This window comes from Chelonia mydas, chromosome 11, assembly GCF_015237465.2.
Source record: "Chelonia mydas isolate rCheMyd1 chromosome 11, rCheMyd1.pri.v2, whole genome shotgun sequence".
NCBI classification, from domain to species: Eukaryota; Metazoa; Chordata; order Testudines; family Cheloniidae; genus Chelonia; species Chelonia mydas.
The window spans coordinates 1,635,604-1,647,709 of record NC_051251.2 but is presented as its reverse complement, the minus strand read 5'-3'; the positions used below and the strand labels follow the sequence as shown (position 1 = coordinate 1,647,709).

At 63.8% G+C, this 12,106-nt stretch overlaps 1 protein-coding gene across 3 annotated transcripts; it reads right to left on the bottom strand.

The window, feature by feature from the left end:
- Window positions 1–2,218: 2,218 nt before the first annotated feature.
- CNPPD1 (cyclin Pas1/PHO80 domain containing 1) lies at window positions 2,219–11,768 on the bottom strand. 3 transcript variants are annotated; one of them, XM_037912673.2, is made up of 8 exons: window positions 11,023–11,768; window positions 8,687–9,023; window positions 7,790–7,871; window positions 6,745–6,865; window positions 6,532–6,660; window positions 5,281–5,342; window positions 4,568–4,685; window positions 2,219–3,631 (listed from the first exon to the last, which is right to left on the bottom strand). In XM_037912673.2, exons 1-8 carry the CDS (start codon window positions 11,089–11,091, stop codon window positions 2,936–2,938), a joined length of 1,614 nt encoding a protein of 537 aa, XP_037768601.2. In that variant the 5' UTR covers window positions 11,092–11,768; the 3' UTR covers window positions 2,219–2,935. The 3 variants fall into 3 exon arrangements, with proteins under 3 accessions (XP_037768601.2, XP_043381753.1, XP_037768600.1); XM_043525818.1 differs by having other exon boundaries at window positions 8,921–9,206; window positions 11,023–11,764; XM_037912672.2 differs by having other exon boundaries at window positions 8,921–9,023; window positions 11,023–11,751.
- Window positions 11,769–12,106: the final 338 nt, after the last annotated feature.

Sequence of the window (12,106 nt, the reverse complement as noted above, 5' to 3'; positions counted from 1 at the left end):
CTGCTCAGTCCCGGAGTTCACTTATTAACTGGACCCTGTGAAGGGAGCAAAGGGCAAAGGGGGGCCAGGCATTCCCCACATTCCTCAGGGGGCAACCGGCAGCTCTTCTCCCCACCCCCTGCCACCACTGCAAGGAAAACCAGCCCAAACCGGGCCAGGCTGCTGGGTACCCCCACCAGGGGGCGGTCTCCTGGGCTGGTGAGAGGGGGCCAGGCCATGGGAGTCCTGTATGCTGGGACCCCCTATGCTAAGCAGGGGGCAGTGGGGACTGTGATTGGATGGGACACCCGGGGATTCAGGAGGGGGCACTCTCCGAGTCAGTGATCACGGTGTGGTGGTGCCAGGAGGCCCATGCTGCAGGGAGCAGCTAGGGGGCTCACTAGGGGGCGCTCTCCCAGTCAGTGCTGGCTCCAGCATGGCAGGAAGGGACACTGGGGGGCACTATGCTGCAGGCAGGGGGGCTCTCCCTTGGGGGTCACTATTACTAGCAGTTAAGCACCAATACTCTCCACCCTCCACGAGAGACACGTAACAGGACCAGTCCCTCTCCAGGGGCCAGAAGCAACGCACCCAGATGCCCTGGGGTGGCGCTCAGCTCGCTCTGCCCTGCTGCCCCAGACCTGGAGGAAGGAGGGGGACGGCAGGGGGCTGGTAGGCTGTGCCATGGTGGGGGCAGCCCCTCCATGGGGCGCTAGGTGATGTGACTCATCTGTCACGTGTTTTCTCCTGCTCTCCCCTGGGGAAGCCAGGGCAGGGGTGAAGGCGGGGGGGGGAAGGCAGGGGGAGGGAACGCGGTTCTGTCGCAGGCAGCTGGGGAGAGAACACACTTGGAACGGGGGCTGGGGGTGTCATGTTATTGCCTTGAACTGGGACCATATAGAACATGGTTGCAACCAAGGTCCTGTAATGGCACCAAATCTTATATAAAGGGGGTCAAATGAGGTGTCTCAGACAAAGTTATGGTTGGCTGGTTAGGATGATGCTGTCTGTATGTGGGTATCATTTTTGTAGTTGAAGTTATGAATATTGGCTCTATACTGTCTGTATTTCAAACTTATGCTCTGCTTCTGGGGGACACCCCAGACAAGTTGGTGTCAGCTCTGCCTAGCCTGCTGGATGGCCCATTAAGGACCATCAGTGACACAACTGGCCCATTGAGAGAAGACAGACACGCCTGGAGACTCAGCCAGGTGTGCAGGGACCTGCCTATGGACAGGACTCTGAAGTGTTTCCAGGCCATGGGATGGGCAGCTTGTCCTTGGGACACAGAGAGACCACATGGCAAGAGACTATACAAAGCTGCTGCAGCTCCTCCATCTTGTCTTCAATCCTGCTTCCTACCTCTGGAGGGACTTGGCTATGAACTGAAGCTTTGAACCAAGGACTGAAGGACCCATCCCAGCTGGGGATGTTCTCCAGAGACTGGATTTGACCCTGCCGTTTATTCCATCCCTGCTAAAAGCCTGAACCAAGAACTTGGCCATCACTTTATGTCATCGATTCCATTTCACCAATTCTAGCTCCCATCTGTATCTTTTTCCTTTTCTGAATAAACCTTTAGATTTTAGATGCTAAAGGATTGGCAACAGCATGATTTGTGGGTAAGAGCTGACTTGTATAGCGACCTGGGTCTGGGGCTTTGTCCTTTGGGATCGAGAGAACCTTTGTTCTTTTACTGGGGTATTGGTTTTCATAACCATCTGTCCCCATACCGAGTGGCCCTGGTGGTGATACTGGGAAACTGGAATTGCTTGTGTGATTTGTGGTTAGCCAGTAGGGTAAAACCAAAGTCCTCTCTGGCTGGTTTGGTTTGCCTTGCCTTGGTGTGCATAGAAACCCCAGCCTTGGGCTGTAACTGCCCTGCTTTAAGCAGAACCAGCATCGTTACAGGGGGTGATCCTTCATCCGGGCCATGGAGATAAGGAGCAATCATGTTCCAGGTCTCGGGCAGCCTCCAGGGGGCCGGGGCAGGGAGCGGAGGACTGTTTCTGCCTTGCTGCATGGCAGAGATGTTAGGCCCAGACCCAGTCCAGCTGGGGCAATTCCTCTCCTCCCACTTTACCAGGCTCCTCCTCCCACACCATACTGCATTGCTGGGGGGCTGTGAACCAACTGCTGTGCCCTGCTCAGAGGTGGCTGCATTTCAGTGGTGGGGGAAGTGTCCCTGGCCTGGGACCCCCTGGGACGAGAGGCGGTGGGAGAAAGGCCGAGACGGGCGCACGGCCAGAGCTACCTTTATTGGAAGAGATTTTCATCTACAAAAGAGTGAAAAGCAGGTTTAAAATCCCACGTAAAAAGAGCTGGTGCTGGGCGGGGCGAGAGCTGGCACAGCAGGTGAGGATGGGCAGCAGAACCAGCCCCTTCTCCCCACGCCCAGCAGATCCACTCCGAGCAGTCAGGCCCCGTCACTCACACCCCTGACTCCCCTCTGGAGCTTATAGCCCCTTCAGAGAGTGCCCTTGCCCCCCCAGTCTGCTCAGGGTTGCTCCCCCCGACCCTCCTTTGTGCAGCCCAAGAGCCCAGAGCCTCATGTGTCACCCCTGCTCCCCCCCACCCTCCACGCTGCCCAATGCAGCTGGGGGCCAAGATCCCAGCTTCACAGGGAGGCACCAGTCAGGTGCAGGTGACTGGCACCCCTGCTTTGGGGCACCCTAATCCCCCAGCTGACTTGCTGCCCCCCACAGCCGCCATGCCCACGTGCCAGACCCAGGCGCGCACACCCACGCACACACACACACAACCCACCCTGCACTCAGCCAGACCCTCCCCACAGCTGCCCTCCCCCAGTAAAGCCTGAAGGGTCTGGTGAAGAGAAGCCCAACCCACGGGGTACAAATGCTGGCTTGGAACTAATGTGGGGGCCTGGCCCTCCCAGCCCCACAGGCCAGGGTCTCTCTAGGGGCCGAGCTGGGCCATGGGGGGTCACTGCGCAGCCCTAGCTGGGGAAGATGAATGTCTTGATTCTGCCCAAATTCATGGCTGCCTCCAAGGAGCACTGCTTCAGCCCCAGGGGGTCGGGCCAGTCCTGGGGGCTGGGGGCTGCGGACAGATGCCAGCCCCAGCTGGGGCTGGCCGAGCAGCCACTGCACCGGAGCGCCGGGCGAGCGGGGCCCAGGCCAAGTCCAAAGGGGGCGAGCGGGGCGAAGGGGCTGCTGGGGCTCGTGCGGTTGGATCTCTCACAGGTGCTGCACCCTCTGTGGAGTTTCAGGCAGGTTGGGCCGAGATGGGGCTCTTGCCGGGGACCAGTCTGCAGAGCAGAGCCTGGGGCCTCTGTGTAGGACAGCGCCGTCAGCACACTGCCCCACAGGTACAGTGCCGTCGCCGTCACCCCGCCACCAGGGCGGCGCTGCTCCTCCACCGTCTCGTTCTCCGCCGGGCAAAGGGAGCTGCTCTCGGAGCAGGAGGGGGAAGGGGGGCCAGGGAGCGCCAGCGCAGGGTCTCGCAGCTGAGTGACACAGGGGGCGAGGGGTGCCCCAGAGCCCAGCGGGCGCCCACCATCCACGGGGAACAGCAGAGGCCGGAGGGCAGCGGGGCCAGCGCTCCTCATATACACGACCTGGTGCACCACGGTGACGGAGGCGAAGACTGCAGCAATGCCGGTCAAGTACATCACGCCCAGCAAGCAGGCCAGCTGTGGGGAGAGAGACTGGTCACCCAGTGCCCCTTATGCCTGCCCGTGCCCGAGGGGAGCCACACAGACAGTTTCCCCAGTGCCCCTCATAGTGAGTTCAGTACCCCTCGGCAGAGCAAACCCGCCATGGCCACACCAGATGCTGGCTAACGCCATGCAGATGACATCAGGGCTGGAACCAGGGCTCTCCGCTGCAGCCTTCTGCGCCAGGCTCTGACCAGCAGCTGGTGGGGGGCGGGGAAGGAGAGATCGCCACCCCCCAGCCAGCAGGAGTGACCCATGCTGACCTCTGGCTCTGTCCTGCCGGGGGAGCAATGCACAAACTGCTCAGCCCGGGTCCAGAACCGGGGGGAGGGTCGACGAAGAGGGAACAATCGTCACTTTCACCGAAGTTTGCCCAGGAACCGCTTCTCCTTTTTGTCAAAAATTCATAAACCAAAATATTTTGGCAAAAAGCCTCGTATCTCCTCCCAGAAATGCTGCTGCACTGCCTTGTGCGAAATACCCTCAATCGGCTGCCCCCCCGGACTACATTTCCCATGAGGCACCACCGGCCCTTCCAAGAGTGGAGCCTGTGGGGCATCATGGGAGTCGCTGGCTGTGATGAATCATGGGAAATGAAGTCCCGGAAGCAGAAGCGGCCACTGAGCTACATCTCCCAGGAGGCTTTGCGGCAGCAGTTCCAAGTAAAACGCTTCTGTTTTCACGAGTCTGGTTTCTCAAAAACAAAAATTGGAATTTTCCATGGAAAATGTTCCGCCCAAAACCTGTCTGCTGGAAAGCAGCTCCCATCCCCTCCAGCAGGAGGCAGCGCACTCACGGACATCCCCCATAGCCAGCTCCTGGCTCTGGCCCATGGCCCCCTGGTTCTCCCCTTCCCATGGTGCCCCCTTACGGCAAGGCTACCTCTGCCCTCGGGACCTGGCCAGCTCTTACCTTCACCACCTGCTGGTAGAACTGGCCCAGGGCATGCTGCCAGAGGGACTGCTCCAGCAGGGCACACAGGTCCGTGTAGGTGAACCAGCCACGCTGGGTGCCCTGTCTCTTTGCCACGCTGAGGGGAAGGAACACAGTTAGATGTGTGCTCTGGGCACAGACCCTCCCCTGCCCTGGGCTGGGCCTGCATCTGCCATCAGGGAATGGGTGGCTACCTCCTGGCAAAGCCTCTGCCCGTGGGTGCCGCTCACGAGCCCCAGGTCCCTGGCGGCCGAACTGCACTGGTGCCATGTGCGGCTTTGCTCAGGGCGAGCTCAGGCCAAGGAGGAGCTGATTTCCCCGTCTCTGCCCTGGGGCCTGGCATGTTGACTCCGCTCAAAGCCCCACCAGGGGAAGAGGACATAGACCCCTCCCCACCAAAGGGATTCCACTGCCGGGTGATCCAGGCCACCTCAGACAAGCCGTGACTAGCGCGGGCCTCGCCCCAGCCCAGCCTAGAGCTCCCTGGGCAAGCCGACAGCCTGCTCCTGGGACGGCTTCGGCCGGTGGGAGGGGTTTGCAGAATGCAGCAAGGGGGGGGACCGAGGAGCCCAGGGCATGGGCTCGCCGACCCCAGCGGATCTGGGTATGGCAGGGCAGAAATGCCATATCTGCCTCAGAGCCAGACCCCTGCCATGAACACCCCCCCACAACCCCATGCCCCAAAAACCTACCATCCTTCCAGCCAGCTCAGCACTTCAAACAGCTCCTTGGGGTCAGTGTAGAGACTCCAGTCCTGCAGGAAGGGAATGAATGGTCAGGCGGGAGGGTGGCAGTAACAGCCTAAGCAGGCCAGGGGCCTCCCCAGCCCCCAGCATGGACTGAGCAGAGTTAAGAGGGGCTGCGCGGCCATCTGAGAATGAATTCCAGGTCCATTTGGCCCATTTCCTGGCCTGGCGGGGGTGCTTCTCAGCCTGCCCACTCCCCTGGCCCCCTCGTGGTGTGGGATCGCTGCCAGCCTGCGCCCCAGGCAAATCTCCCCTTCTCCATGCCAGCCCCCGACCCCACAGCCAGCCTCAGGTTAGCACCCCCTGCTGCCCAGGACGCTCTTTGAGATGCTCGAACCAGCACTCTCGGGCAGGCGGGGAGCGCCCCCTGCCAGCCAGCTGTGCACACTGCACGGACAACAGCCTCAGGGGGTTCCTGGCCGGGGGGGGGGCGGGGGGGTGGTCAGGCAACAATCAGGGGCAGCAGAACTAGGGGGTATAGTGTGTGTGCGCAGGGAGCAGGCTGTTCCCAGCCCAGGCTGACTGGGGCTGGAGCGACCCACAGCAGGGTGGGGCCCACAGCAGACACATTCCTCCACGTCTTATCTTTCCGGGCCAGAGGCAGGACAAGCCCATGGCTCATGGGGACAGGGAGCACCAGGGAAGCAGTCCCGCTGCACTCTGGGAAAGGGGCTGGCAGCTCCCGGGCAGGAAACCCTCTCCCCCTCCGTCAGCTCATCCTCCTCCACGCAGCCTCTGATTTCCCCCCCGCGCCCCACAGTGCAGCACCTCCGCAGGCCCTGGCACGGCTGCCCAGGCCAGACGCCTCCTGGAAGCCTAACAGACGCTCTGAGCGCTAGGCCCAGCCTGGAGCTCGTGCAGCTCCCACTCCGGCAGAGCCCCAAGCAGACCCGGGAGAGCCCTCTGCTAGTTCGCCGGGTCACTCTCAGCCACTACGAGCTACCCCAGCGCCCTGGCGCACCATTTCTCCTCTGCCCAGCGCCTCTCACCCAGACAGACAGACGCCGAGCAAGCATGTCCGGCCTGGTCTAGTCAACAGCGCCACGGGTAGGGACTGTCTCACTCTGGGTCTGTGCAGCGCCCTGCACAACGAGGCCCCGATCTCACTCGGGGGGAAATGTCTGCGCAGCCCCAGCAGAGGCCCCCCCAGTGGGGTCGGGATACAGGCACTACAGCGATGACACCAGCAGTACTTACAATGGCCCTCAGGAAGTTCCTCTCCAGCGTGTTAACAGTCTCCACCCCCACCTTGCCGGCTGCGCCCCATTCGTCATTGAACACCTCCTCCTCCTCTCCTTCGTCATACAGGTACTTGCTGGCAACCATCTGAAAGCCAGGAGCACAGCGCCCGTCAGCCCAGCCCCGGGGAAGAGCCCACCCCAGCCCCAGCCCAGCCCGGGCCCCACTCACCATGGAGATCAGGAAGAGGTCCGAGGAGGAGATCTGCTGTAGGTACTCGGGGTTCCGGTGCCGGAGTCTCTCGATGTAAACCAGAGCCAGCATCATGGAGCAGGGCGAGATGCAGGCTTCCCTGTGACCACGGGGCAAGAGCAGGACTTAGGGTCCCTCTGCGGCCTGGCACGCACAGCGTCCCACCACCGCTGAGGCAGCCCGGCTGCTCCCATCCCCACCATGTAACGGGCAGGGCACACCACTGCCTGCTGCTGGGTGGAACAAGGCCAGCGTGTCTGTGTGCATGTGGGCACATCCCTCACTGCCCCCAGCAGACCACGCCACGGGGCTCGGATCCTCCTGCTGGCGAAGCGGCGTCCGGCTCCTCAGGCAGAGCGCTGGTTGGGAGCCAACAGGCCCAGCGTGTGCCTGCGGAGCTGCCCCGAGCGTTATGGCGTTCACGAGGGTCCTGGCTTTCTCTAGTGGGGAGAGCGGCCCAGCCGCAAGGCTCTGGGCCCACTCGCCCCCAGCCAGGCCCAGGCAGGGTAGTTCCGCCTGCGACAGGAAATCCTTCGATCCCTCGCACAGACAGGAACGGGCCTGGACAGAACTGGCTCCCTGCCCTGCCAAGGTGTAAAACCCCGAAGCCTCATTGCTCACTGTTGGCACTACAGAAACCTGAGAGCACCGGGCCCCGGGGAGCGGCCCTGGCTGAGCTACCCCAGGCTGAAAGACAGACGAGACAGACAGGCACAGCGTTCACTGCCAGATAGCTCTGGGACCGTCTGCGCACCTCAGTCGGAAAGTGACCCGGGTCAGACCCCAGCCCTCGGCCCAGGAGGGCATCACAGGGGCAGACAAGGGAAAAGGCCCAGAGAAGGTCAGTGCTGGGCCATTGAAATCCAGCACGACTCCACAGGTTTGTGGGGATGCTCTGTGGCAAGAGGCTCCCCATCCAGGCAGCTGGTAGCCACACCGAAGCATCGAGCCAGACCAGAGGCCCCCGCCTGCTCTGATTGAGCCTCCGGCTGCAGACAACGGGCTAGGAGGGGTCGCGTCTTACCGAGACACGTGGCAAACGTATTTCTTCTGCAGCCTGCGGATGGGGCTGGGAGCGGCTTTCTGGAGCAACTCGACGGCGATGTCTAGGACAGAGGCAGAGCGGCACAGGGATTAACACCAGCAATAATGCCCCCGCCCCCCAGCACTACTACCCTTCCCCCTCGCCCAACCCCCATCTATTCCCTCCCAATGCACAACCAACGCCAGCGCCCAGCCGGGAGCAACACCCCTCCACCCAGCGGCAGGCAGCTCAGCGGGGAATGGCTGCACTCCCTTCCTTGATTTCAAGAGTGATTTTTGGTGCCTGGCTTGAGACACCTGCCAGGCAGTGCTGAGCACCCGCCCTCGGACACCAGCCCCTGGGAGGGCGTCTCATGCCGGGCAGCCAGAAATCAATCACCAAGTTCAGCATCTGTTACCCCGCTCAGTAGTCAGGTGCTTACAGAGATGCTGGCAGAAGGACAGACAGACACGGGCTCCCCAGTCGCAGTGGTAGAACCCAGTGGGGAATGGCCCAAACAGCTCTGAAATTTACACCCTGGTTATCAAACACAATTTGGTGGGTCCCTTGTGCCACGCCACCCCTGCTGGGTCACTGAGGCAATTCCAGGGGGCATGAGCACAGAAGTAAGCGATAGGGCAGAGACCCAGCACAGTGGGCCTTAGCCTCCAGGCTCTACCGTAACACAGCTAATAAATCATAATGAGAAGGGAGACATGCCGGGCACCGCTCCTGCAGAAACATCCCTGTACGCATGCATGGGGGGCAACGCACAGCGGCACCAGGGAAAGGGGGCCAGAGCCTTTTCCCGGCAGCAAAAAGGGAGGTCGACCCAGCTCCGTCGCTCAGGGCTGTGAACAATCCACCCCTCTGGAGGACGTTCCTACGCCGACCTACCCCCGGGCGCAGCCAGCGCTACGGCGACCGAAGAATTCGCCCGTCGACCTCGTCGCTGCCTCGCGGGGAGGTGGGTTAAGCACAGGGCTGGGAGACCCCCTCCCATCTGTGCTGAAGTGCTGCACCGGCTCAAGGGTAGACGTAGCCTTGGCAGGTGGCCGAGTTCATTCAGCCCGTGAGCTAGTTCCAGTCCCTGGCTCAGCACACGTCCTCGCAGACACAGGCACGACTCACCTGCCACCGGGCTGGAGAGATTATCCAGGCTACAGTCTTTGTCCCAGCCATAATACAAGCGCTTCCGCACCCTCTCGCTCAGCTGCTGGTGCCCTGGCAGAAACTGAAGACGGGATGGGAAGGATGAGAACAAACCACCCAGCCCTGGTCCCAGAAAGATGAGCTGGGTCCTCAGTCCTGCAACTGGATGCAGGCAGGTGGATCCAACTGCAGGCTCAGGGTTAGAGGGACCTGTGTGCTCCTGCCGAGCACTCAGATACCACGGTGACGGGTGCCATGCGGGCGCCTGGACTGATGGGAGGGTGGGGGGGATTACATGGGCAGAAAGGGATAGGTCAGAAACCAGAAAATCTCATGTCACTATAGAAATCCATGATACGCCCACAGCTTGAATACTGCCCCATCTCAAAAAGATACATTCGAATTGGAAAAGGTGCCAAGAGGCCAAGCGCAACAAAAGCGATTTGGGGATGGAACAGCTTCCGTAGGAGGAGAGACGTAAGAGGAGACTGGGACTGTTCATTGTAGGAGAGAGACGACTAAGAACATAGGAACATCCACGCCGGGTCTGACCAAGGGTCCCTCCAGCCCCAGGCCCTGTCTCGGACAGTGGCCAGCGCCCACACAGGGCAATTATCGAGTGATCCATCCCCTGCCGCCCAGGCAATTGGAGGTTCAGGGATCCCTGCAGCATGGGGGTGGGTCCCGGGCCATACTGAGGGGATCTGAGAGAGACGATGACTGGTGTGGAGAGAGTGACCCGGGAGGGGTTATTTACCCCGTCACATAACACAAGAACCAGGGGTCCCCCAAGTGGGTTGAAAACAAAGCCAAGGAAGCGCTTTCACACAAGGCGCAGTCAGCCCGTGGGGCTCCTTGCCAGGGGAGGGCGTGAGGGCCAAGACCACACTGGGCTCCCCGCCGAACCGGAGAGCTGCCCGGGGCAGGAAATACAAAGCATGAAGCCACCAGGCTGCCGCTCTGTGTTTCAGCCGGAGGCCAGACTCAGACATGACGGGCGGCCGGGGGCTGGAGACGGCGGGGGGCTGGGGCAGGCTGGGAGCCGGGGGGGGGGGCCGCGGGCCGGAGCCGGGGGGGGCGCGGGCGGGGGGCGCGCGGGCCGGGAGCCGGGGGGGGCGCGGGCGGGGGGCGCGCGGGCCGGGGCAGGGAGGGGGCACGGGCCGGGGAGCCGGGGGGGGGGGGGGGGCGCGGGCCGGGGAGCCGGGGCAGGGAGGGGGCGCGGGCCGGGGAGCCGGGGCAGGGAGGGGGCGCGGGCCGGGGAGCCGGGGCAGGGAGGGGGCGCGGGCCGGGGAGCCGGGGCAGGGAGGGGGCGCGGGCCGGGGAGCCGGGGCAGGGAGGGGGCGCGGGCCGGGGAGCCGGGGCAGGGAGGGGGCGCGGGCCGGGGAGCCGGGGCAGGGAGGGGGCGCGGGCCGGGGAGCCGGGGCAGGGAGGGGGCGCGGGCCGGGGAGCCGGGGCAGGGAGGGGGCGCGGGCCGGGGAGCCGGGGCAGGGAGGGGGCGCGGGCCGGGGAGCCGGGGCAGGGAGGGGGCGCGGGCCGGGGAGCCGGGGCAGGGAGGGGGCGCGGGCCGGGGAGCCGGGGCAGGGAGGGGGCGCGGGCCGGGGAGCCGGGGCAGGGAGGGGGCGCGGGCCGGGGAGCCGGGGCAGGGAGGGGGCGCGGGCCGGGGAGCCGGGGCAGGGAGGGGGGCGCGGGCCGGGGAGCCGGGGCAGGGAGGGGGCGCGGGCCGGGGAGCCGGGGCAGGGAGGGGGCGCGGGCCGGGGAGCCGGGGCAGGGAGGGGGCGCGGGCCGGGGAGCCGGGGCAGGGAGGGGGCGCGGGCCGGGGAGCCGGGGCAGGGAGGGGGCGCGGGCCGGGGAGCCGGGGCAGGGAGGGGGCGCGGGCCGGGGAGCCGGGGCAGGGAGGGGGCGCGGGCCGGGGAGCCGGGGCAGGGAGGGGGCGCGGGCCGGGAGCCGGGGCAGGGAGGGGGCGCGGGCCGGGAGCCGGGGGGGGGGGGCGGGCCAGGGCAGGGAGGGGGCGCGGGCCGGGGAGCCGGGGCGGGGGGGCGCGGGCCGGGAGCGCGGGCGGGGAGCCTCGGGGCGACGCTGACCGTGAACTCCTGGAAGCCGCTCAGGGAGAAGGCCCCCTCCTCGTCCAGCAGGAGCCCGTCCAGATCCATCTCGGGGGCCGCCGGGCGCGCCAGGCTCCAGCCAGCAGACTCCGGGGCGCTGGGTGCTGGGACCGGCCTCTCTCCCTTCCTCTTCCCGGGGCAGGGGGAGGGTCCGCGCCCAGCCCTGCCCACCGCGGAGCGCGGCCCGCCCCGGAGCTGCCGGCGGTGATTCGCCAGCCAGGCTCTTCCGCGGCCCCTTTGCTCAGCGCCCGGATACCGCGGCGATGGGTCACTTAGTGCTTGTGACCGTGAGTCTGATGGGGCGGAGCCAGCCGGGAGACCCGCCAGGTACAGCGCCGAGCCCCCATCCCACCGGGCAGCTGAGTGAAAAGCAGGATGGTCCGGGTCAAGCACTGGGCTCGCAGCCCGGACTCCTGGCTTCTTGTTCGCACCTCCAGCGGGGGGGCTGTGACCCTGGCTGAGTCACTTCCCCCTCCGGGCCTCAGTTTCCCCTTTCTGCAAGCTGGGGACAGCAGCGCACCACTCAGGGGACTTGTGCACACTGATCCATGGGTGTGAAATGCTTCCTGCTCCTCTGGAGGGCAGGACACATGGGTGAAGGATGGAAAATTATTACCTCCTGGCAGCTAACAAGCAGCTGGAGGATTTGAGATTAGGATCCCCCCCTTAACTGCCAGGACAAATCTGACCCCGGGTTCAGAGGAGCAGCCGTGTTAGTCTGTATCCGCAGAAAGAACAGGAGGACTTGTGGCATCTTAGAGACTAACAAATTTATTTGAGCATAAGCTTTCGTGAGCTACAGCTCACTTCATCTGAGACCTTCTCAGAGTTAGCCACACTGAATCTTTCAGAGGGAAAGTCAGTGGATCCATTCACAGCAGAAAATTTCTGGCTGTTAGGAACTGAAACTTTCTTGATTAATGACAGGTTTCAGAGGAGCAGCCGTGCTGGTCTCTATCCGCAAAAAGAAAAGGAGGACTTGTGGCACCTTAGAGACTAACCAATTGGTCATTCTTGCTTGTAGGTAGAAACATGACGAGAAACGGTCACCTTGGCAAGTGCA